The sequence below is a fragment of the Mixophyes fleayi genome, chromosome 12 (assembly GCF_038048845.1).
Source record: "Mixophyes fleayi isolate aMixFle1 chromosome 12, aMixFle1.hap1, whole genome shotgun sequence".
NCBI classification, from domain to species: domain Eukaryota; kingdom Metazoa; phylum Chordata; class Amphibia; order Anura; family Limnodynastidae; genus Mixophyes; species Mixophyes fleayi.
This window is the reverse complement of record NC_134413.1, coordinates 75,426,130-75,453,995: the sequence shown is the minus strand read 5'-3', so window position 1 is coordinate 75,453,995 and position 27,866 is coordinate 75,426,130. Positions and strand designations below refer to the sequence as shown.

The 27,866-nt window shown below is 42.9% G+C and overlaps 1 protein-coding gene across 1 annotated transcript; it reads right to left on the bottom strand.

Annotated features, from left to right (window-relative positions):
• Window positions 1–7: 7 nt before the first annotated feature.
• On the bottom strand, window positions 8–27,866 carry CA14 (carbonic anhydrase 14). The gene is made up of 11 exons (XM_075193560.1): window positions 27,652–27,866; window positions 20,798–20,818; window positions 15,802–15,981; window positions 8,961–9,103; window positions 6,160–6,255; window positions 4,748–4,814; window positions 3,886–4,043; window positions 3,311–3,434; window positions 1,626–1,643; window positions 841–928; window positions 8–373 (listed from the first exon to the last, which is right to left on the bottom strand). Exons 1-11 carry the CDS (start codon window positions 27,734–27,736, stop codon window positions 364–366), a joined length of 990 nt encoding a protein of 329 aa, XP_075049661.1. The 5' UTR covers window positions 27,737–27,866; the 3' UTR covers window positions 8–363.

The following is a 27,866-nucleotide window of genomic DNA, read 5'->3' as shown; positions in this document are numbered from 1 at the left end:
AAAAAAAAAACAAAAAAAAAACAGTTTTTGAAGGACTCTGTTTTGTTCTCCAATTAGCAGGAGGTCACTGTCGCAGCGAGGAAAGTGTCATTCTCCCATTAGTCATTCAAGATATCTGGATTATTAACAGTATAGGATGGGGGTGAATTAAATTCATCTCCTAAGATAGGACAGTGTCTTGCTTGGTAGAGCTTTGCAGATGCAGCATATTCAGAAAAAGATTTACAGTCTTAAAACTGGCTCCCAAATCTTACTTTACCAGTAGTAGAGTGGCAGCCATATATTATTTAAAAAAAAAAATCTTCATATTAAGTCTTCACAGTTTACTTCTCTACTTGCTTTGTTTTTTTCACGTGTTTAGGTTCATTGTTTCCTATAAACAAAAAAAGAAATACAGTGGAAAATCTGTTTATTTTGCAGGTTTAGTTTTGATTGAAACCAAAGTATCCTTAGTAATACGAGATCGACTGAAATGTATCTGCAGTATCCCAAATAGACTGCAGGTGGCGCAATGTGATAAACTATTTTAAAAAAAAAATCTGGCACCAATATAACATAGACAAAACCTCAGGGCTGACTACAGACCGGGCTTAACTTCCCAACGAGGTGGGGGATCATATCGTAATGCTCTCTGATTAAACGAATTGTAGTGGCCTTTAAACCGGTTATTGCATTTTAAGGAAAACATATCTGTTAAGCAGGGTTTAATTTCATAAATGATTTCTCTTAAATGTTCATATAATCATATTTTTGAAATGGGAGTTCAGTCCATTACTATTGGTACAGAAACGTTATAGTCACCCGTTAACATGGTGGAGTTATGTTGGTGAGATCCGTTACCTGATTTTCTTGATGACAAAGAACAAAATCACGAGAGAGAGGACGAGCACTCCGCCCAATGTTCCAAAAATAATAGCAAGAATTTCACCTGAATGGGAGAAACAGAGACGCCATCGTCAGGGGCAAAATGCGTGGGGTCAACAGCAAACTATATGTATTTCTTAGGACATTTTATGGAATCCTATTGAAATAAAAGACTATAAGACAGTTTGGGAAACTTCAGGGATGCAGGCTAAGAGTCCTAATTATTATTTTTCCTAACCAGGGGTAGGCAGTTGATGTAGAACGACAAGTCCTAGTTTCTGGCAGAGTTTGCTGGTATATGTAGTTCCTCAACACCTGTCCACATTTACCCTATAGAAGCATTGGCGTTGTAACAGGGACAAATACAGGATTTTCATAGGAGTCGCCCACCCTTTGTTTCGTCATTCGTTATATCTTATTTGTGATTTATGCACACAAGTACAGTCCATACCACCTGACCTAGAATAGACAACAAACTATATTTTACAGTAGACATAAGGCTAAAAGGAAGGATGGTCAAAATGCTAAAAGAAAAATCTTTTAAAACAAGATTGCAAATTAATTTGCTGCCTGATATGTTTTGAATGGCTGGAGGCATGGGGGGTGTTCATTGGCTGAGACAAACGCAACTTGTGATTGGGGGGCAGGTAGTGACATCACGCAGTTCAGCGTTAATAATAATAGTGGTTACAGGCTTTGTACAGCACTTATTAATCCCCCCAACCCCTGAGCCTTCTGAAATGGGAATAAAGGGACAGTACCTAAAGACAAGGCTGGTTCTGCAAAAAAAAAAAAAGAAAAAGCAAGTGATTAGTGATGTAATATAGTAAACAGAGGAATAAAAACATCATATTCAAAATTATTCACTAGAATGAGAATATACTGACCTCAACAACTTGGAATTCATAGGAATTTGTGACCTCCCCATAAGACGTGTAGAGATATTTGACCTCCCCATTAAGGGACGTGTAGGGATATGTGACCTCCCCATAAGACGTGTAGAGATATTTGACCTCCCCATTAAGAGACGTGTAGAGATATGTGACCTCCCTATAAGATGTGTAGAGATATGTGACCTCCCTATAAGACGTGTAGAGATATTTGACCTCCCCATTAAGGGACGTGTAGAGATATGTGACCTCCCTATAAGATGTGTAGAGATATGTGACCTCCCTATAAGACGTGTAGAGATATTTGACCTCCCCATTAAGGGACGTGTAGAGATATGTGACCTCCCCATAAGACGTGTAGGGATATGTGACCTCCCCATAAGACGTGTAGAGATATTTGACCTCCCCATTAAGGGACGTGTAGGGATATGTGACCTCCCCATAAGACGTGTAGAGATATGTGACCTCCCTATAAGATGTGTAGGTATATGTGACCTCACCATAAGACGTGTAGGGATATGTGACCTCCCCATAAGACGTGTAGAGATATGTGACCTCCCTATAAGATGTGTAGGTATATGTGACCTCCCCATAAGACGTGTAGGGATATGTGACCTCCCCATAAGACGTGTAGAGATATGTGACCTCCCTATAAGATGTGTAGGTATATGTGACCTCACCATAAGACGGGTAGAGATATGTGACCTCACCATAAGACATGTAGAGATGTGTGACCTCCCCATAAGACGTGTAGAGATATGTGACCTCCCCATAAGACGTGTAGAGATATGTGACCTCCCCATAAAGGGACGAGTAGAGATATGTGACCTCACCATAAGACGTGTAGAGATATGTGACCTCCCTATAAGATGTGTAGGTATATGTGATCTCACCATAAGACGTGTAGAGATATGTGACCTCCCCATAAGACGTGTAGAGATATGTGACCTCCCCATAAAGGGACGAGTAGAGTTATGTGACCTCACCATAAGACGTGTAGAGATATGTGACCTCCCTATAAGATGTGTAGGTATATGTGACCTCACCATAAGACGTGTAGAGATATGACCTCACCATAAGACATGTAGAGATATGTGACCTCCCCATAAGACATGTAGAGATATGTGACCTCACCATAAGACGTTTAGAGATATGTGACCTCCCCATAAGTCGTGTAGAGATATGTGACCTCCCCATAAAGGGACGTGTAGGGATATGTGACCTCACCATAAAGGGACATGTAGAGATATGTGAACTCCCCATAAGTCATGTAGAGATATGTGACCTCACCATAAAGGGACATGTAGAGATATGTGACCTCCCCATAAAGGGACATGTAGAGATATGTGACCTCCCCATAAAGGGACATGTAGGGATATGTGACCTCCCCATAAAGAGACGTGTAGAGATATGTGACCTCCCCATAAAGGGACATGATCACATCTAAGAACTCTTAAGTATTTAACTGATAATGTCTCCAAATTAATTATCAAAGGGACACTAGACTGCTGCTTTGTTCACGGACATTTTGAGGGTCTAGGTTACCATGCACTCACTTATCACAAAGGAGGAGTATACAGTCCTCTGGTTCATTGGCTGGGGGTACCGATAATTATTTTGCAGCGGGCTCGAGGGTGAACTGGCTTCAGTAGAATAAAGCATCGTGCGCAGTTTCTGCATCTACAAATACAAACGAGAGAACAGAATATGAAACACAGTACATCCGGCTCCACACCAGGTGGCCGAACCAGTATTTATGAGGGGTGCAGATATTTTGTGGGCAGAACCAATTTTTATAAGGGGGGGCAGATATTTTGTAGACTTAAACAGAATTTATGAGGAGGACAGATAATTTGTGGGCTGAACCATTATTTATGAGGGGGGGGGGGGGGGGGCAGATAATTTGTAGGACAAACCAATTTTTATGAGGGGGCAGAGATTTTGTGGACTGAGGTAATGCTCATGATTCTGCAGCCTGTTATTAGGATGCATTATGAGCAATGTCAGCCCACAACATGTCCGCTCCCGACGTTTGTAGGTGACAGGGGCACTTTAAGTGAAACGTCCACCTTAACTATTTTTTTTTAGCACACAAAAAGCACAGGAGGCTAAGTGAATATCCTTCACTCACCTGAGGCACTGAGATCTGGACCGGGTCCCGAAAGACCGTCCACTGTACACTCTGGTAGCAGGGGGGTGTCGTCAGGGATCCACTGTATCGGAAATACTTTTCCATGTTTTCAGGAAGCAGCTGTTCCACGTCGAAAGAGGGGACTTGTACGGTCTGACCTGCAGGAGACACCGCCGCCATTAGTACATCTTCACCTGCTTCCCTTACCTCGCTCCCGGGACATGAGGAGTCATAAAAAGAAGATGAGGTTGATGCTAATTGTGTCTTCATGACCCTGCCCACTTTGTGCGCACTGAGGTGGGCGTGGCTTTATGGCGAGATTTGCATCATCGCGTCACATCCACGCCCACGCGCAGGGAGCTAAAGTGCCCTTCCGGGAGAATTACCTGCTCCTTCGGGAGTTCGCGGGATCGCACCCTAATTGGGGTGACTTCTGGACTTTCCAGGAGAACGGAAACTATGGTTTAGACGTAATAAGGTGAACAGAAAGCAAGCAGTAAGGAAGGAAAAGAATCGGAGCAGTGAGAAGCGAAAGGAGAAAATATAGGAACAGTGGGGAAGGAGCGCACGGAAGAACAAATAGTTTGAAGAACGATCAGTGCAAAAGGAAAATCAGTGGAGAAACATAAAAGAAGAGAGAGCTGACGGATGAGCGAAGAGGAGGACTGGGGCTATACTAACATCTGTCTGGCTGTTGTTCACTAGTGCAGATTCGTCCACCTTATGATGGGGCTCTCGGCAGGAATTTAGCTGCCGTTGTGCACATCAGGGCGCGCAGTGGACGCAAATGCAGATTTTGCACCGCAGAAGGGGCATCTTGTAACTGACCACCATTGATGGCAGAGTAAATGTATTTTCTTACCTGCGTAACGGACTTTATCCAGGTAGTTAAGAATGTTGCTGTATCCGACGTTCTCCATTGTCCCTATCTGTTTTATACGGGTTTAAGAAGAAAATAGGATATATCAGATCAGTGGCACAGCAGGAGAATAGGAATGTAAATACAGACTGGGATCGCCAAATCAAATACCTACAGGAAGTCTTAAAGATCTTGGGCCTGATTCATTCAGGATCTTAACTTGAGAAACTTCTTATCTCAGTCTCCTGGACAAAACCATGCTACAATGCAAGGGGTGCAAACTAGTATTCTGTTTTGCACATAAGTTAAATACTGACTGTTTTTGCATGTAGCACACAAATACTTGATAGCTTATTTGTACACTGAAATTTAAAGTTGATATGTGTGTGCTACATGAAAAAACAGTCAGTATTTAACTTATGTGCAAAACAGAATACTAATTTGCACCCCTTGCATTGTAGCATGGTTTTGTCCAGGAGACTGAAATAAGAAGTTTTTCAAGTTAAGATCCTTAATGAATCAGGCCCCTTATTATTATTACCATTTATTTATATAGCGCCACTAATTCCGCAGCGCAGTACAGAGAACTCACATAATTTCCTGCCCCATTGGGGCTTACAGTCTAAATTCCCCAACATACACACACACACAGACAGGCAGAGACGGACAGACACACAGACTAGGGTCAATTTGTTAGCAGCCAATTAACCTACCAGTATGTTTTTGGAGTGTGGGAGGAAACTGGAGCACCCGGAGGAAACCCACGCAAACACGGGGAGAACATACAAACTCCACACATGGTGGGGAATTGAACTCATGACCCCAATGCTGTGAGGCAGAAGTGCTAACCACTGAGCCACAATTACACACCTACTGAGTCATCCAGGTCATTGGCTGGGGCGCCCCCTAGTGTGGGATTTTTATTTATAAATTTAAAAAAATACCCCTGTGACACTATGTGCCCCAAGTTACCCCGGAGAGTCCCCTTTTTTTCCACCCAAATACTTGAACTCAAATACTGATTTCCCCATCAATCAGGCTCCTGACGCAGCCATAATTCCTGCAAACGTAGGAATAATTCCTATAATCTGATTTACTTAAAACAAAGTGTCTCTCAACCTAAAACGTGCTGCTTTGGTGTTAGCTGTACGTTCTACGCAAGTTTGGAGGGAGTAATGGATGCCCATTAAAGGCCTCAGAGCAAGTACTGGGCCTGGAAACAAGACTGACAACTTGGTGATTGAGCTGTGACTCGAAATGCGTGGCGTTCAACATAAGCCTCTAAAAATGGGAGACAACATATGCAATATGGACGTAAGACAGTGTAAAGTACATTACTCTCGTTAAATAATTCTACATCCTAATAGGGGAATTAAATGGGGGAACGAAGAAGGAACTCACAACGCGTTTCTCACCTCAATTAAGATCCCCAAGACTGCCAGCCCATTCGGCTTGTTTTTGGCATCATTGATAGTGGAAAATTTGTCCGAGTTGTAATGGACGATGTGTACCTGGTTTGTGAACAAAAAATGGATATATAACATTATATTATTTTCTTATCCCAAGCACCGCAACCATCAGCTTGCAGTCTAGTGTATAATGCTAGTTACTGTTCTAGAGGCATTTGTCTTGAGGTATAAAGGTTTCCAAGAAATTACAATCTAACAGCATAAGAAGAACATACCGTCCTGAGAAGCTTGCACTTTAACGGTCAAACATCGCGCTGTCTGAATGAGTTTACACTCAATATTGGAAGACCAAGACATTTTCAGTGGTGTACTGTGAGACCTTGATGCCTTATGAATATATCAAATTATTCCATCCACTACAATGTTACAATAGTGTAATCCCGAGTTATTGTACTAGGATAGCCCATGGACTGAGGGGTGAACATTTGCTGAGGCCGCTGTCTGAGTTATAAAGGAACCTTTGTCTTTTAACTGTGCTCAGTGCTCTATAGGGCAGTAAGCACATTCCTCCATTCCCAGCAGAAAAGAGTCTGCAGGTTTATAATCCTTCCGGGGTTAATGAAGTAGAAAATAGACATTGTCCCGCTGTGATCCGAAGCAGGTTAACCTTTCCTACGCACGAACAATAAGTGTATAACACCTCCAAATAAAATGTCAAGAGCCTCAAGCTATATATACGCGCTTGCTGATATTGTCTGCCGATCTGAGAGCTCCCTTGGCAGAGGCACGGGAGATGATCACAGTAGAATATCAAAATCACATCCGATTTTATCAGTCAGTGTGGGAAAATCCGATAACCGCATGTGTTTGGTCAGCAGTTAACAGGTGGCGTGGGGGCCCTTTCTATCTCTGTGTTTAGCTCACCCACCCAGTGTCTGCCCAATTGACCCTGTCCGTAGACACTGAGCCATCTCAGTCGATATCGGGCAATTGGCTCAATAACGCAGGGATCGGAAAATGACATCAATGCTAGATACTGCCGCATGTAAGAAAAACAATCCCATTGTCCCTTCACTGTAACAATTACTGTAAGTCGTCAATGGGGCAGCACGGTGGCTCAGTGGTTAGCACTTCTGCCTCACAGCGCTGGGGTCATGAGTTCGATTCCCGACCATGGCCGACTGTGTGAAGTTTGTATGTTCTCCCTGTGTTTGCGTGGGTTTCCTCTGGGTGCTACAATTTCCTCCCACAATCCAAAACATACTAGTAAGCTAATTGGCTGCTATCAAAATTGACCCTAGTCTGTGTTTCTGTTTCTGTCTGTGTGTGTATGTTAGGGAATTTAGACTGTGAGCTCCAATGGGGCAGGGACTGATGTGAGTGAGTTCTCTGTACAGCGCTGCGGAATTAGTGGCGCTATATAAATAAATGATGATGATGATATAAAGGTCAGAATCTCCAGAGAGTGGAGGGGAGGCGTGCAGCTTAATGTGCGCTAGTCAGAGCATGCACATGAACTGATGCAAAACTGACGCGTTTTGCCGTGCTCATTGAGTTAATAACTCATCTTCAAATGCAATGTGAATGCAACAAAAAAAAATGCACATAACTTGCACGTGAGTAGGCCCGTATTGAAATATCCACTTCAATTGAAGTGGATTCAATTGAATCCAGGAAGACATTACTGAAGTGAAGGCCCGGCCCTGTTATACTGTGGTCAGATGCAACTTTTTCTGACTCAACAAAATCTTTTTTCATTAACTGAATTGAAGTACTTCCAACTATTTTTTTTTGTTGTTATTGAAAGACCAGTAATGGTGTTTTTGTGCCCTAGTGAAAAACACAAAAAAAGTGCTAAAGGGTGCGAACTTCAGGTCAAAGAGAAAAGGCCGCTCTATCCTCGACCTCCAAGACCAAAAGATCTTCAGACCCCTTCACCGCAAGGCTTGGGGGCCCCAAATTCTTGAGCCCCTGGATTCTTCCAAAGCTCCACCTGGGGCTCAACAATATGCCCTTCCACCGAGAGGCATCAGAGGGGTTCAGGGGGGGTGACAACCTCTGGGCCACACCAATCCTTCCTAGATCTTCCAGGCTATGGAGCCCATAAGGGCCGACACGCTTTCAATGCCGGCCCCCCAGCCAGAGGGATATGCACACCACTGCCACTCCTGAAGGTGATCTTAGCCAAAAGGCTGAGAAGCGATCCATCCAACCAATATAATAAATGAAATGATAGAACAAAGTCTTTCAGATGCTGTTAGTATCTGGGATTTCTGCTAGGATTTCATAGTCTGACCCCCCGGCTGCGCATTGAGGTTGGCATCGCTGAGAAAGGATAAACTTTTTTCCAACAAAGAAAAGATTTTGTTGAGCTGAACCCTGACTAATGCTACAAACCATGCAATAAGAATTTAAGCCTCAACCTTAATCCAATTGTGGCCCAGCAACAAATATCTTGATAATATTGCAGTGATTTGCATATCTCTTCCCAGAATTCCCAGGGAGAGCTTTAATTCTTCCACTCATCCGTTGAGCGATGTTCAGATGCCCCGGGGATACTGGCACGGAAGGGTAAGGTGGCCAAATACCCGTACCCCCGTAAATTAATCTAATCCTTATTTCTGACATTTAGCGGCCTCTCCATTATAAGACATGACAGTACTTAGTGCCACTCTACGCCTCCTAGTCCTCAACTGGAACCTAATTAACCTAAAATATTCATCTCCCTGTGCCCCCTTCAGCTTGGCGCCCTGGGCGGTTTCCCCCTCTGGCACATCCCTAGTTACGACCCTGCTCTACGATCTTACCTCTCCCGGGTAAACCTTCTCGTCAATCTGGTGCTCAGACCCTTCCGCTAGGGACGTGTTGCCCCAATGTAGGTGGAGCTGGACGGCTGTGAAGTTATTACGGAGACCGCGGAGGTGCATAGATGACGGTAGAGAAAGCACAGCTGGAATACAAAATGCACAAAACTCACATCAGAAAGAGATCTCGCCTTACACGCTATACCTACCAGCAGCGGGCCTTTAAATACTCTACAATTATTTTAGTCTCACGGGTTGGAGATTATACATTATTACAGGCTTGCCCACGTCAGGGAACCTTTTCAGTCAAGCAAACCAGACTTTTGCCATTTTGCAGGACTTTGAAATGACCTTTACAGTCGGATTAAGCATCTGCAAAATATCACACAAAACATCTCAGTGGGCATAAGAAATGGCACCTGGTAGACAAGGAGCAGCATTTGCTCATCAACGCCAATGCACTACATCACCGCACCAAGGTGACCTTGTGGGATGTTGCCTCGGCTGAAGAGCTTACGACGTATTTTGCGTTAAGTGGTAACGGAACACTGAAGACTGTTTCCAACTCTTCAAAGCCTGTCTGTGGTCATCCAGGCTGGATGTTGGACTGAGCAGGGGATTGTTTTGGGAACTTCTGCCTCACTGAACTGTGTGTTCCCTGGAAGCCGAGTTCCTGTGTTATTAATGCTAATTATTACAATTTCTCAGGACAGAGAGGCAATATGATGTGAGTGTAGGGAGCGTGACTGCACAGGAGGTTATTCAGGATTTAACTCTCTCGTTGCTCCCGGTCTGTGTAGTTTTCAGAAGGGGTAATTAAAGAACTGCTAAAACTGGGGACCTTTATTGTTCCTTTATTAGTACAAGTGTGCCTATGTGTCCAGCCCACTACACCGTCCGTGGATACGTCCCAGTAAAATCATCTAACCTACTGCTTAGCTTCATTTTATTTACCTTAATTTATTTAGTGTATTAATATTATTGTCATTAAGCTTTATAAGGCGCCACAAGCTTTCCGCAGCGCTGCAAATATTACAAACAATAGACCTTACGGGCTAAACAGCACAATCATCATCAATATCTAACCTGTCGTCAATACCTTACCACTAGATCAATTGTGCCCAGTCTTTCTATCTGCCCTTGTCTAGAACCAGACTGTCTCTCATCATCTGTCCTTATCTAGAACTGTGCTCTCTCTATCTGTCCTTATCTAGAACTGTTATCACTCCCTTTATCTGCCCTTATCTAGAACTGTGATCAGTCTCTCTATCTGCCCTTATCTAGAACTGTGCTCACTCTCTCTATCTGCCCTTATCTAGAACTGTGATCAGTCTCTATCTTCCCTTATCTAGAACTGTGCTCACTCTCTCTATCTGCCCTTATCTAGAACTGTGCTCACTCTCTCTATCTGCCCTTATCTAGAACTGTGATCACTCCCTTTATCTACCCTTATCTAGAACTGTGATCACTCTCTATCTGCCCTTATCTAAAACTGTGCTCACTCTCTCTATCTGCCCTTATCTAAAACTGTGATCACTCTCTCTATCTGCCCTTATCTAGAACTGTGATCACTCTCTCTCTCTGCCCTTATCTAGAACTGTGATCACTCTCTCTATCTGCCCTTATCTAGAACTGTGATCAGTCTCTCTATCTGCCCTTATCTAGAACTGTGCTCACTCTATCTGCCCTTATCTAGAACTGTGCTCACTCTCTGTATGTCCTTATCTAGAACTGTGATCACTCTATCTGCCCTTATCTAGAACTGTGCTCACTCCCTTTATCTGCCCTTATCTAGAACTGATATCACTCTCTCTATCTGCCCTTATCTAGAACTGTGATCACTCTCTCTATCTGTCCTTATCTAGAACTGTGATCACTCCCTTTTTCTGCCCTTATCTAGAACTGTGATCAGTCTCTCTATCTGTCCTTATCTAGAACTGTGCTCACTCTCTCTATTTGCCCTTATCTAGAACTGTGATCACTCCCTTTATCTGCCCTTATCTAGAACTGTACTCACTCTCTCTATCTGCCCTTATCTAGAACTGTGCTCACTCTATATGGCCTTATCTAGAACTGTGATCACTCTCTCTATCTGTCCTTATCTAGAACTATGATCACTCTCTCTATCTGTCCTTATCTAGAACTGTGATCACTCTCTCTATCTGTCCTTATCTAGAACTGTGATCACTCTCTCTATCTGCCCTTATCTAGAACTGTGATCACTCTCTCTATATGTCCTTATCTAGAACTGTGATCACTTTCTCTATCTGTCCTTATCTAGAACTGTGCTCACTCTCTCTATCTGCCCTTATCTAGAACTGTGCTCACTCTCTTTATCTGCCCTCATCTAGAACTGTGATCACTCTCTCTATCTGCCCTTATCTAGAACTGTGCTCACTCTCTCTATCTGTTCTTATCTAGAACTGTGATCACTCTCTATCTGTCCTTATCTAGAACTGTGATCACTCTATCTGTCCTTATCTAGAACTGTGATCATTCTCTCCATCTGCCCTTATCTAGAACTGTGATCACTCTCTCCATCTGCCCTTATCTAGAACTGTGCTCACTCTCTCTGTATGTCCTTATCTAGAACTGTGATTACTATCTGTCCTTATCTAGAACTGTGATCACTCTCTCTATCTGCCCTTATCTAGAACTGTGATCAGTCTCTCTATCTGCCCTTATCTAGAACTATGATCACTCTCTCTATCTGCCCTTATCTAGAACTGTGATCAGTCTCTCTATCTGCCCTTATGTAGAACTGTGACCACTCTCTCTATCTGCCCTTATCTAGAACTGTGATCACTCTCTCTATCTGCCCTTATCTAGAACTGTGATCACTCTCTCTATCTGTCCTTATCTTGAACTGTGCTCACTCTCTCTATCTGTCCTTATCTAGAACTGTGATCACTCTCTCTATCTGTCCTTATCTTGAACAGTGCTCACTCTGCCCTTATCTAGAACTGTGATCAGTCTCTCTATCTGCCCTTATGTAGAACTGTGACCACTCTCTCTAGCTGTCCTTATCTTGAACTGTGATCACTCTCTCTATCTGTCCTTATCTAGAACTGTGATCACTCTCTCCATCTGTCCTTATCTTGAACTGTGCTCACTCTCTCTATCTGTCCTTATCTAGAACTGTGATCACTCTCTCTATCTGTCCTTATCTTGAACTGTGCTCACTCTGCCCTTATCTAGAATCTCTCTCTCTCTCTCTCTCTCTCTCTCTCTCTCGATCTGCTCTTATCTAGAATTCTGTTCACTCTCTCTATCTGCCCTTATCTAGAACTGATATGTCTCTCACCATCTGACCTCATCTAGAACTGGGCTCACTCTCTCTATTAGAACTCTTTGAGCCAGTTTGACATCCCATCAAAAAATATGAAAACATTGAAATCCTCTTTGGTTAGAACATCATTGTGTGTATTTTATAACTGTTGTTAACTTGACTTCAACAGAACTTCATCCCTGCAAGTCATTGTACACATTAACTCCCTGTGGGTCACCCCCGTGCCCTGTATCTCTCCCTCACTGGCCCCATGGTTGCCTTTATCCGCACTGTCCCCATTACCCTCCCTCCCCCACTTCTAGAGCTCCTTCTCCTCCCTCCGTCCCCTCTCCCTCTATTTCTCATCCTCACTCTGTACTATCACCCTTTCATCCCTCTCGGCTTTATTCTATTCAGTCTCTCACTATATCACCCTCCCCTCCCTCTCCCCCCTCTGACACTCTACTCTGCTTTTCTCACACGGACAATTGTCCCCATGGCAGCGTCACCCGACAGAGCCTCTCGCTGCTAGGACTCCGGCCAGGGGAGCTTCATCTTCCTCCGCCTGTGCCAAGATAAACCACCGAGCCCCATGTCACAGCACGTACACCCTCCGACGACTTCACTGCCCCCTCCTGCCTCCTTAACCTATCATTACAGAACTGGGTGCAAGAAATGCGCCAGCCGTGACCCCCCCCCCCCCCCCCCCCCCAAGGGTGACACCTGTCTTCTCCCACCACCGGCATGTCCCTCATCTTCCAAAAGAGCTCCGGAGGCTGAAAGATTTGTTTTTTTAATAACAACGGGGGGGGGGGGGGGGGGCATTTATTTAAAACAAAAGTCACGGTTCATCTCTGCAGCAAAAATAATAGGCAGTTAAAAGTTTGCAGAAAAGATCTCCACCTCAATTGCATTTTAGGAATATTATTAATGCTGATACTTTTGTCCACTGGGGAAAAGGATGTCTTAATACTTTAATTGGGTTTTTACACATTGTGATGACAGGCCAGGGTGCTTTGCATTCATTACAATGGTCTCGGACGTCAGCAGCTTGATAACCTGCTAGGTGCGAACGCTACGTGTAGCGCTCTTGTAAAAAGCATTGTAAACAACTAACCCGTAATGAGCTAGGATAAGAAACGCGCGTGGAGCGACCCAATTCTAAGGAGGGGGGGTGGGGGTGGTGTTACCAAGGAAACTAAACATTTTATTTACATGCATGTCACGACTGGGCTCAGCAATCTATCCTTTTATAATACTTTTGTTAGCAAAAGAAAGATATTTACGCTCTCAGAGTGAAAGCTGAATGGACATTTGCCGACACACAGTAGATTGTTTGCGGACTGGACCAATGTTTATTAGAAAGCAGCCTGTCGATTCGGTCACGTCACTGAGGCGTGAGGTGCAGCCTAGCAATTCACTGGGTATCGGAGGTATATTTACTAAACTGCGGGTTTGAAAAAGTGGAGGTGTTGCCTATAGCAACCAATCAGATTCTAGCTTTCATTTATTTAGTGCATTCTACAAAATGACAGCTAGAATCTGATTGGTTACTATAGGCAACATCTCCACTTTTTCAAACCCGCAGTTTAGTATATCCAGCCCTAAATATTTATTTTAAAAAAGTTTTCAAAAAAAAAATGCTTTATTTGAAGAATAAAGCATTTTTTAATCATTTTAACATCTTGGCAATAACAGGACAGGTATTGCGATGGTACAAGTACCGCAATGATACTTGTTAAACGGGCTTCTCCAAATCATGCCGCAATAACAGTGTTAAAAACGACAATAGGACATTTTGTCCATTGATAAATTAGCCACTTAAAGAAAAATAAAAAAGACTAAGCACCATTGGTGCAAGCGATAGGTACAAGTTATTCCTTACAGGGCAAGTCTGTTTCCACAGTCCGCTTATTTCGTGACTAGGAGACACACTGACAATGACCCTATTGTATTCAGAAGTAGGTTGTATTGAGCGGCTAAAGCGATTAAGGTATCACAACAAACACAGAGTAGGTGCCTGGTAGGGGGGGGGCTCTATGATCCTTATTGGGGGCATACCCTGAGTTTGTGTCTAATTACCCTGAGGATTAACCCTCTATGAGGTGACGGAGTATCTTCTGTGTGAGAGGCGTTTACTGTAAGCCTTCCATGCGGAAGGATTTAACTGTGAATTTGTTATTATATATCTGAATATTTGTATTGTGCTTATATGTTACCAGGACAGTTATTATAATACTGTACGATAGCCCAGTCAAGAGAAAAACATAGGCCACTATTACCGCGTTTTCTATGTGTGTTTCCGTTTAAACAGGTCAGGGTTGTAATCGTTTTTATAACAACCAATCAAAACTGTAGCTGGCAACTAGACGACACGCCCACCGCGCATCAAGTTACCAGCCTAGATTTACTAAAACGTCTAAAGCAAATGGAAAAGTTGTGGTGTCGCCCATAGCAACCAATCTAGCTCACATGTTCTAGAATGCACCAGGTAAATGATAGATAGAATCTGATTCTAGATAGAATCTGGTTGCTATGGGTGACAACTCCTCTCTTCCAACTTCTGCATCTCCTCAAACTTCGCCATCTGGTTCTTCAAGCCCGTGTGCTTTGCAGCGCTGCGGCGTGAATCGAAGGACGTGACACCACCGAGGAGAATTTGGCGAAGTGCCTTGCACAATTTGCACTTCATAAATTTTGTGCCACAATTCTATCTTTATCTTAGAAAATACTAAAAGTATCAATATCCTAATTACTAGAGATGTTCACTGACCCCCGTGTTTTGGTTTTGGATCTGGATTAACTTTGTGTTTTGGTTTTGGCAAAACCGCCCTCGCATGTTTGGGTTTTGGATCCCTATTTTTTCCAAAATTCCTATTTTTTTCTAAAATCATATAATTTGGCTTTTTTGTTGTTCCTACATTATTATTAACCTCAATAACATTAATTTCCAGTCATTTCCAGTCAATTTTTGTCAAGTGACAAGAACACTGCTACCCCTCCTGTTTCTGTATGAGCAATGGCACTGAGCAATGTCACTGGAGACTGGAGAGTGACAAGAACACTGCTACCCATGTTTCTGTGTGAGCAATGGCACTGAGCAATGTCACTGGAGACTGGAGAGTGACAAGAACACTGCTACCCATGTTTCTGTGTGAGCAATGGCACTGAGCAATGTTACTGGAGACTGGAGAGTGACAAGAACACTGCTACCCATGTTTCTGTGTGAGCAATGGCACTGAGCAATGGCACTGGAGACTGGAGAGTGTCAAGAACACTGCTACCCCTGTTTCTGTGTGAGCAATGGCACTGAGCAATGGCACTGGAGACTGGAGAGTGACAAGAACACTGTTACCCCTGTTTCTGTATGAGCAATGGCGCTGGATCTCCTGGAGAGGAAGGTACTTATGGAATCCAAAACCCGCGAGATCCAACAACGCAACAATGACATTTTGCCTCGATTCAGATCCGAGGACGCGCAAAAGCACTGAGCCGGCTCGTGAGCCTACTTGGATCCCCTAAGTTCGGGTGGGCTCAGTTTTCAGAAGACCAAGCTCGAGCATCTCTACTAATTACCTGTATGACCGTTGTTGGTGAGGGTGAAGGGAGAAGCGTCTGGAGCGTTGTATCCTTCCGCCTTCATGGTTGGTAACGATTCATCATAGGAGACGTTAGACGTGTTAATGTTGATGGGGGACTGGGCAGTTCCTCCACAGTCTGGGTACGTTACTTCCCAATGTTCCTGGCCATGATGACCTGTCGGATAATGTTGGATGAGAACAGCAATCGGTAACTATTTCATACAGGTGGGTAAAATTAGTTCCACTTAAAGTGTATCTGTCACCTTCAGCGGGGGTAGCCATTTTGTGGGTGACCTGTCACACGTAAGAGGAGGCATTTTGTGGGTTGAACCAATGGTCGTCCTGTTAATTCTCTTAGGTCATTAATGCTCTTATTTCTTATTGATTAGATAAGCATCCTTGTGAATGTTGGTTCAGCCACCGAAATGGCTTCCTGCGCTGTGCTGTATGAAAGGTACACTTTCAAATATAAAGTTTAAGGGGTATATTTACTAAGCTGCGGGTTTGAAAAAGTGCAGATGTTGCCTATAGCAACCAATCAGATTCTAGCTGTCATTTTGTAGAATACACTCAATAAATGATAACTAGAATCTGATTGGTTGCTATAGGCAACATCTTCACTTTTCAAACCCGCAGTTTAGTCAATATACCACTAAGAGTGTACATTAATTCTGAGAAATAAACATAAAATGTGAATTCTTATGGTATTTTTAATGGCTTTTTGGTGTGCACCAACTTCAGACAGAAACACAGTAATGTTAGCGGTTTGGATTAAAAAAGAGAAAGACTATAAAATGCAATTTCAGCTAGGCAACAATTTTTTTTTTTATTTTTTTTTAATGTTTCTTGTTTCGACTGTGGGCAGCAAACTTGAGCTCCAAAATGCAAATTCGGACCCAGTTAGACCCAAATCGAAACTGACCGAAAAATGTGATCCATTTATGAACCTGTTTGAATAATTAGAGCATCTCTCCTACCCAGCACAATCCAGTCTCCCCTGCCCAGTACAATTCCTGCTGTTATGTATATATTTGGTGCAATTCTTACTTCCATTCTTGTTCTCTGGGAAGCATATGTTAATATTTATTTTAGCTGAGCGTTTAAATATACAAAAAAAAAAAAACAATCAAAAACTAAGAACTATAACATAACCAAGTTTAGTCAGCAAAGTCACGATGGCGCTTGTAGTGCACAAAGGTCAGACAGGTCATGGAGTGATAAGGCTTGCTGGAAAGCAAGAGAGGCCTCGCTATAAGTGGGTGTGGCGTGGGCGTGACGGGGGTGTGGCCCAAGTTATTCCAATGATGATAGATGTTGGGAATGTTATTTATATCACACTTGCCAACTGTCCCTAAATGTCAGGGAGAAATAGGGATGATCTCCCTCACTCCCTGAAGAGTCTGGCATTCTCCCTGATGCTGAGCCAGTACAAGACGTGGTTGGCTTCGCCATCTGTGGCATGATGACACAGTTCAGAAATTGTGACCTATGTCCATGTATTGATTCCTATGGCGGTGGCCATTTTCATGGAGACCAAGATTTAATCAAAGACTGGCAGGTAAGACAACATGACTTCAGTAATGGAGACAGAAATGTAAAAGACACTTCAGTTTCTAGAGATTCATTAGCTGCTTTTCTTTAACGCAATAGTTGCCTACTCTCCCGAAATGCCCGGGAGACGCCCGCATTTCTGGGAGACCTCCCAGTTCTCGCCCCCGCAATAGATATGTTGGGGGGAGGGGCTTAATGACGCAAATATCGCATCATCTTAGCCCCCTGCTTCTGCTGTAATTGGCCAAAATTGAGACAATTGTTTAGGGGGGCGGTGCCAAAATGATGCAATTTATCAAGCCCCGCCCCCACACACCCACCTCCCCCGGGATCTCCCTGAAGCCAACGAGGAAAAGTTGGCAAGTATGATTTATGTCTGATGACATATACTATGAATTTCCATAGTGCACCTCGTTTAATTTCATGTTTTAACTTTATAGATATAATCTCTAATAGTATCTTGCACCCCAATCGACTAGGTGCAAATTATGTCCACATGTGTTTGACTTCAGTACTGTCAATCATATATGAGTGATGTGACATACACACACACACACATGTGTGGCCTCTATTTTTGTCTGTCTCTTACATGCCTGATACTAAAAGGGGGAGCGCAGCTGGTAACATTTGCAGAGTCAGTGACTCGCTGACAGCTGTAATATTTTCCACAAAAAGCATGACACTGCAAAAGCCTATAGGTTACATAAATCAAAGGATATGTAGAGATAATGGAAAAAAATAAGACACTGATTTATTGGTTTATGCAAGTGTTACCCCAATTCTCAATATTTCTTATTGGCAGGGTTTATCAGAAAGTGGGCGTGGTTAGGTAGGCCCTGGGTTGAGTGGGCGGAGTTATGGGTGGAGCATGGGAGGCCTGTGTCATAATCAATAAAAATAAAAAAAAAATCTTCCTGATAATATAATATATAGCTGAAAAACACAGAGGGAAGTGTATTTAGTTGAGGTGAGGAGGACAAGTACATGCAAATAAATTAAAATCATCCAAAGGAAAAACTGTTTTGTGGGAAATACAATTTCTCCATTGCAACAGTGACACCTATCAGCTACAGGATGGTACTACACTTCACTAATGAAAACGATTTTTCATTGAGCATAGCATTCGACTATTGCGACTGCCAGGAATGGGCAAGATGTAGGCTTAGTAAACAAAGGATATACTGAATAGTTATTCTTTGATGGAGAAAATAGTCCATAAGTGTCAGACTTCCTCCACCTCCTTGTAATCACAGTAAAAATGTGCTCTACCTTGAAATACGTGGGTTAAACCTTTTGAACTGTTTGGTTTCTACAACTGTTGATGACCCTATCATCGCCAACGATAATCTCTACGCCGTTAACTGTCATCAGTCCTCATTGGCGAAATTGCCTTTGAAAACTAAGAAACACACTGCTGCTACCAGTTGATAGTGAATAAAAGGCCTTCCTTAGCAACATCAGTAACCATGGACACAATCTGTGTACTGTAACAACTATTTCCATGGTTATGAATGTTTGATAAGGAGCATCAGATACTCACATTATGTTGCCAAATGACAGCAACAGCTATGTCAACTGCTGATTTCAGGCAGAAGCCTAATTTTCAAGTATCGTTAGTCTTTCCACTTCGTCTAATTTTATTTAGAGGAAAAAAAAAAAGTTTGAGTCGAGTTACCTCTTCAAAGAACGAGAGAGTAAGTAGTATTCTAGTGGCTGAAAAAATCTTGTATTTTTGTAATTAATTCCCAAATTTTTACTATCTTTCAATAACCTCTGTCCTTAAAAGTTGCCCCAGTTCACCTCGTTATAGGCCCACCTATATTGTAACCCCTAATAACCAATCAGACGCTAGATAGATAGAGAATGCAGGACATGGATACACAATGGAATTTCCTTGGGAAAAAGGGACACTAAAAGATATCACTACAATACACCTCCCTCAGCAGGGCCTCATAGGACCTTTTATGTTGGGCCTCCATTCCAATCTTACCATTGTTTAAAGTGCTATGTAATGGGACATGTGGTGTTTAAAGACAGAGACCTATTTGCATTTCAATAAAACCCTTTCTGCCTATGCTAATTTGGTAGCAGGAAATAATCTCCTTCCCCCCCCCCTCTACCCTCATGGTATGGACTTGATTACCCCACTTCTAACCCCAGGAGAAGCAAACCTGTTGAACAATGATATAATTGGCCCAGGAATCTCTGCCCTGATGCAGCATATCTGCAGCCCATTCCAGCAGCCATTCACCTTCACCAAGGGTGTCCTAAATATAGACAGTGCTCCAAAATAGTCCGGAGAATTGTCACATATTCGTCCAGAGAGCGAGGGAAGCATCTCTGTCTAGACTGGATAGGACGGAGCAGGGTGAGATGATGGGCGTTCAGCTTATGTCATTCAAAGGACGCCCCCCCCCCCCCCCCTTCCCCAGCATCGGCACCAGATTCAGCTGCTGCAGAACCTCTTAGGCAGTGATCTGTTGATTACTGCTTAGTCTGCGAGGGGCTTCTGCTGAACGTGGGGATCTACAGGCAATCGGCGGTTCCCCAACTGTTGTGTGACTACAAGAGCCAGCATGCCTTGCCACCCCTTGTACCAGCAGATCTAGAGGCATATTTATAACCGTGAAAAGGCCAATTGCTAATGGAAGCTTTTATGGGGGGATGGGGTTTTTGGAGGCTCCCACCGTGCCCCAGGGCAGGATGCAGGACAACGGCCTGCTCTCCCGGGAGTCCGGGAGACCTACCATGAATTTGAGAGTCTTTACAGCGTGTTCAGGCAGCTCTCTGGGGTCATGACCCCATCGCGATATGGCCACGCCCCCTGCCCCTACTTTCGCTGACTGGCATGTTGGGAGATATGACGACCTAGGCAACTGCCTAGGATTACCTAATGGTAGCACAGACCCTGATACCTCCAAGAGGGAGGAACAATACCAAGGGGTATATTTACTAAACTGCGGGTTTGAAAAAGTGGAGATGTTGCCTATAGCAACCAATCAGATTCTAGCTGTCATTTATTTAGTGCATTCTTCAAAATGACAGCTAGAATCTGATTGGTTGCTCTGTCTCCTGTCAAACTAATGTGCCAGCGTATTTTCCACATCTCCCCGTTTAGGCAGTGCAGCCACATACAGGGTCACGGCGATAGTTACTCCCTTCTTAACGGGCTACATTCCCATGTTGAATATTAGTCCAACCCACAAAATGGCGGCCTCCACTGAGTGTGACAGGTCCACTTTTAAATAAATTCCCCACAAGTAATACATTCTCTAATCCTGGCCTGACAACCGGGTTGACCATTGCGCTGTGCAGACCGAGAATCCAGCACATCTGTCAATGTCTCACACATTCATACACAACACACTGTAGACTTTGTCTTTGAACTTGTAAGAGTTCCGTAAAATTAAGACGTCAGATTAAACCAAATGACGACTTACCTGTGTAGGTCCACGAGGCACCTGGAAGAAAGACAAGATGAGAAAATGTTACCAAACAGATAACTGCACATGGCTCTAAAGATGCGAAAAGCAGAATCATAATAAATCTCAACTTGTCAGAATATACAGATACTATGCAGTGTGTTTAGTTGATGTGTTTCAGGAATGCTAGTCATTCAGTAGGAGGTTTTCTTGATAAAAACAAACAAACAGACCCTCAAAACGCTGTGACATATATCCACTTACAGGGTTCTGGTTAATTAAGGAACCTAAATGCTGATGCGTGCCGTATTTTGCATTAAATCACTATGCACTTGTTCAGTATCGGACTATACGCCAGTAAACGCTGCAACGTCCAATTCATCTTTGAGCACAAAGGACCCTTACTACAGCCTAGGATGTCAGGGGTGGCGACTGGGCATATGCATTGTACAGTAAGGACGAGCCAAGGTCAGGTGCACGCAGCACCGTCCGATTCAAACTCTGGGCATCTCTCAGATACCTGATTTTTTGCCGTATCACTTGCACCAGCCACAGGTCAGGTATAAGTGCTGATCACTAGTGATGACGGCTGTGTATGCATGCTATAACATGTGTTTGCAATCAGGAGCAACTGTAACAATGCATTTTATGTACAGAAGACATTAATAACATCCTAATAAATGTATTTTATGGAGAGAAAAAAAGAAAAAGAAAAAAACATTTATTTATTTTTAATTAAATGCTTTGTCATTAACAACTATTATTAACAGGTGTCATTAATAGAATATATTATTTTTACCCTGTGCGTTGTTTCGTGACTTTATATCCCACATATGTATTGGCCATTAGAGCAGAGCAGATCTAGACCCGTATTCATCAACGTATCTTTAGATCCGCTCCTTGTACAATACGGACGTCCGTACGCTCGATTTATGCAAGATTTTATTTATTTATTTATTTTAAAAAAACAACACAGTTTTCTTTCGTTTTGCGTCCCTTAATGAATCCGGCCTACAATGCAGACTTTGTTGTTGTTTATCAAAGGGAGAGTCAATCTCTGGGAGTACCTATGTTGTGCTCGCCAATGATTGATGTATAAAACATAGAGGCACATTTATATAAAAAAAAAAGTCTCAATTTTAACAAAAAATATGAAAATTTTATTATTTTTTTTGTAAAACAATTTGGCATGAAAAAAAATTATTTTAAAGATTGAAGAATTCTTCAATTGTTTTGTAATGTTGTCCTACAAGCACCAACAAAATACTTAGAATTCCCAATCCTAGTACGTTCTAGAACACGAGAGCTAGACTCTGATTGGTTGCTATGAGCAACAATTCCACGTTTCCTTTTTAGAAGCTTAAGTAAATCTACCAATCAGAATGCGATTGGTTGCTAAGGACAACACCAACACACTTTCTAACCTGTTTTAAAGAGCGTCTCCCATACTTTTTTAATTAATTATTTCGGCTTTATAATTTTGCTTTAACAATGAGGAAAAAATACATTTGATTTCTGAGAGATGTTTGAGCTGGAAAGATTTTCTATAGAGAAACAATTTCTCTGTTAGTCACGGTTGGCCATGCAAATAATCAGTCAAGCAATTTATTAATGGAAGATAATTAGTGAGCTATTTTGAGCGTGCATTTTTCATTAGCGGTTGCTTAGTTTAATTATTATTTAATATTGGTCTTATTCCCCAAAACAAATATACCTATAACCACCGCCATTGTAAACTAAGTTAGAATCACGTTAGATAATGCTGGGTAGACTAATTGGATTAATTGAAAGCTTCTATACATCCAAATAAAATGCTTTATTTCAAAAAAATTGCATACATTTTTTTAAAAAAAAAAAATCAAAAAAAAAATCTATTTTTTTTTTTTAGTTCCCCAGAATTTGGACTGTCCCACCAATGGGGGGAGGTATGATGGATTGGAATGGTCAATTCACACGGGGAATGTAATCTCCATCAAACAACAGGACATTTGTTGCCTCTCCTCCCTCCTTCCCTCCCTTTATTTTTGGACTGTGATTTTTCTCAGCTAACTAGTTCTAATTACAGGACAAAGGCTAACCAAGGTCCCTTAATATGCAACCTGAGAAGTGTATTATGTGCAAGGTAGTGTGTCAGCTCAAGCATTTTAGCACAGCATAGGCAAACCAAGGGGGGTTTCCTAGTGCCTAGACAACCCCTCTCCAAGCCTGGGGCACTGTATAATTGAGGTGGCTGGACCCTGCCCCAGCTTCACACGGCTCTGCTTGAAAAGGGAGATCTGCGTGCATCTAACAGTAGTGCACGCAACACTGCCCATGTATGTTATGGGGATAGGAAGAGTTGGAGAGCAACCAAGCACTGTCTAAAATTATAGCTACGCCCCCATGCATACTGGTCACGTCCACTGGTGGCGTGGTATGGAAACCCCCCTCTACAAATCCTGCGTTTGCCCATGCACAGGGTCAATCAAACAAAGTGGTTTCGCCAACAATGCCATGAGATCGCTTTTGGTGACGAGATGTTTTTGCAAACTCTGCCCAAACATGCTTTCTGTGGAAGGCAGGGAAAGGGTTAACAGGGGGGCTTGAACAGAGATATCCGCTGATGAGCTATAAGAGAATCCCTGTCTTGAATCCCTACACTGCTTTTGCTGACAGGCTCATCATGCACAGAGCCGGAGAGAAGTTTTTTGGTCCAGGAGCTGTTCCCCACCTCACTGAAACTCTCCCTGAGATTACAGCACTGCACAGCACGGTTTAAGGTGGTTTTATGGAGAAGTAGGACAGAGTTTCGGACAATGCAATGAGTTATCATCATTTATTTATATAGCACCACTAATTCCGCAGCGCTGTACAGAGAACTCACTCACATCAGTCCCTGCCCACTGGAGCTTACAGTCTAATTTCCTAACATACACACACAGACAGACAGATAGAGAGACTAGGGTCAATTTGATAGCAGCCAATTAACCTACCAGTATGTTTTTGGAGTGTGGGAGGAAATCAGACCACCCAGAGGAAACCCACGCAAACACAGGGAGAACATACAAACTCCTCACAGATAAGGCCATGGTCGGAAATCGAACTCATGACCCCAGCGCTGTGAGGCAGAAGTGCTAACCACTGAGCCACCGTGCTGCCCCCATCATTTGTCTTAGAAGCTTATGTTAATATCTGCAGATTCTGCACTATTTCGTTACATAAGAGATTTAAAAATGTAACTTGTTTGCAGAGGTATAAGTTTGGCTATATCGAGGTTAATGGGAATATATGGGTACATGTCAAAAAATTGATAATGTTGACATGATGCCTAAATTGTCAACATTATCCAAGTTCCCTTGGACATTTTGTTGATTATAATGAGAACATTTGAGGTCACTTTCAAGGTGACTTGCAGTTGGCAGCAATGTTAGGGTTTAGACTGTGGTAATTGAGCACAGTATGAGTGATGGCTTTGCAGACTTGCTGTGCTGTAATGCTCTAAGTGGATTGGTGAAATTCTACGTGGTGATGTCACAGTAGCTCACATGACTGCAGTCTCAACTTTTTGAACTTTATTGCATCACGTTAGGACACTGATCTCAAGGGTTGGGCAGAGCTTGACCTAAGAACAATGTATTTTACCTTTTTGATTCATACAGTATGAGAAAATGTCAATTAGTTTTAATTGTTGTCATAAAATTATCATCATGAAATCATCATTGCTTTGTTCCCTTATAAGTACAATTTATCCACAGTGAATGCACTTTGGTGAAACATACAGAGTGAGCATAGTAGAAATATATTGTGCTGCCCTTTCGAGGTGGCTCCCAAACTTTATTATATTGAGTCTCACTGGCTTATTGCACCATTAGAAAGTCCATTACTGTGACTGGACAGAAACCATTACTGTAATCGGACATAGACCATTACCTTGACCCACTGAAACCATTACTGTGATCGGACAGAGACCATTACTATGATCGGACAGAGACAACTACCATATCTGGACAGAGACCATTACCATGACTGGATAGACACCATTACCATATCTGGACAGAGACTATTACCGTGACCGGACAAAGACCACTACCGTGACAAGACAGAGACCATTGCCATGACCGAACAGAGACCATTACCATGACTGGATAGAGACCATCACCGTGACCAGACAGAGACCATTACTGTGACCAGACAGAGACCATTACCATGACTGGATAGAGACCATTACTGTGACTAGACAGAGACCATTGCCGTGACCGAACAGAGACCATTACCATGACTGGATAGAGACCATCACCGTGACCAGACAGAGACCATTACCATGACTGGATAGAGACTATTACTGTGACTAGACAGAGACCATTGCCGTGACCGAACAGAGACCATTACTGTGACCAGACAGAGACCATTACCATGACTGGATAGAGACCATTGCCGTGACCGAACAGAGACCATTACTGTGACCAGACAGACACCATTACCATGACTGGATAGAGACCATTACCGTAACCAGACAGAGACCATTACTGTGACCAGACAGAGACCATTACCATGACCGTATAGAGACCATTACCATGACCGTACAGAGACCATTACCATGACTGGATAGAGACCATTACCATGACTGGATAGAGACCATTACCATGACCGTATAGAGACCATTACCATGACTGGATAGAGACCATGACCGTACAGAGACCATTACCATGACCGTACAGAGACCTTTACCATGACTGGATAGAGACCATTACCATGACCGTATAGAGACCACTACCATGACTGGATAGAGACCATTACCATGACCGTACAGAGGCCATTACCATGACCGTACAGAGACCATTACCATGACCGTACAGAGACCATTACCATGACCGTACAGAGACCATTACCATGACTGGATAGAGACCATTACCATGACCGTACAGAGACCATTACCGTGACCGGACAGAGACCATTACTGTGACTGGACAGAGACCATTACCATGACTGGATAGAGACCATTACCATGACCGTGCAGAGACCATTACCATGACCGTACAGAGACCATTACCATAACCGTACAGAGACCATTACCATGACCGTACAGAGACCATTACCATGACCGTACAGAGACCATTACCATGACTGGATAGAGACCATTACCATGACTGGATAGAGACCATTACCATGACCGTACAGAGTCCATTACCATGACCGTACAGAGACCATTACCATGACCGTACAGAGACCATTACCATGACTGGATAGAGGCCATTACCATGACCGTACAGAGACCATTACCATGACTGGATAGAGGCCATTACCATGACCGTACAGAGGCCATTACCATGACCGTACAGAGACTATTACCATGACTGGAAAGAGGCCATTACCATGACCGTACAGAGACCATTACCATGACCGTACAGAGACTATTACCATGACTGGAAAGAGGCCATTACCATGACCGTACAGAGACCATTACCATGACCGTACAGAGACCATTACCATGACTGGATAGAGGCCATTACCATGACCGTACAGAGACCATTACCATGACTGGATAGAGGCCATTACCATGACCGTACAGAGGCCATTACCATGACCGTACAGAGGCCATTACCATGACCGTACAGAGGCCATTACCATGACCGTACAGAGACCATTACCATGACCGTACAGAGACCATTACCATGACCGTACAGAGACCATTACTGTGACCGGACAAAGACCATTTGGCCAAAATCCAACTTCAGTGAATGTTCAATCTTTTCCCCGTCCTTTTAACAGAAATTATAAACTACACGTGAATAGTTTACTAACTTAGTCTATTCAAAAGAGAAGGTTCCAGTCATATTAACAACAACAAAAACAACGCAATTGAGATGTTAAAGTAAACACCATGTGCTAATATAGCGTTTCAACATCAATTTTCAATGATTAAAAGCTATGAGACTATAAATTGCAGTCTGTTCCCCCCCTACAACAGCAAGAACATTATATTAAACTTCACATTATATAAAATATGGGTGTTGTGGTCATCCGGTTAAATTTCATTTAATGTCACAAACTAGTATCAAAGGTGTAAAGAAACTGAATTATGTAAAAATGCAACATGCAGCAAATATTGGTTGACGCCGGTATCTCTAAAGTGTGTGTGTGTGTGTGTGTGTGTGTGTGTGTGTATATTAGGGAATTTAGACTGTAAGCTCCAATGGGGCAGAGACTAATGTGAATGAGTTCTCTGTACAGCGCTGCGGAATCAGTGGCGCTATATAAATAAATGATGATGATGATGATAATAAAGCACAACTCACTACTGATCTACACCGTGGTTGACCCATCAAGTAGGGCAACACCCTGGCTGTAATACAATCTACCTGTGATTTTAAACACAATCATATAATTCTTCATTTTCAATTATATAATATCTTGAAACATTGCAAACTATGACATTTTGAAAGTTTCACAAAATGTTCCCCCCACCCCCACCCCACGGGAAAGGCGAGAAAGTTTAATCTCCCTTTTAAGTCCGGAAAAGTTTAATCTCCATGACTCTTGAATGCAAATCAACTCATTATTTGCAAAATGCTAACGACCAAAAAGAAGGTCTGGGGGGGATAAGAAGCACCATCAACGAGGGGCTCACAATGAATGGGGTACATTGAAACTGGAGGGAGTACCCCACGCAAAGATTTCGGGAATAAAATGCGCCTTATAATTAAAAAGCCAAAAGCGTTAAAACCTCTTTCCCATCTGCGTTACGTTGAAGTCAGTGAAAGGGTTAACAGGTATCTATGTGACTGTAGTGATCTCCTTATTCAATCCAAAGGAGATAAATGTCAAAAAAAATCTGCAGTTTCAAGGACATTGAGACAGAATTTGATATAAAGATCCATATACCGTCTACTCACTTGCAACCACGGACTGACAGATCCTCAGGATGAGCACGGAGTAACCCAGCATCCAAGGGACCCCGCAGGTACTGTGAGCAAACATATCCGCTGCTGGGCTTTAAACGTCAAGAGGATGGTATCCTTGTCCTGTGTGTCCTACACTGGATTTGCTGACAGGCTGATCATGCACAGTGCTGGAGAGAACTTTGAGGTCCAGCAGTCTGCCCCCACCT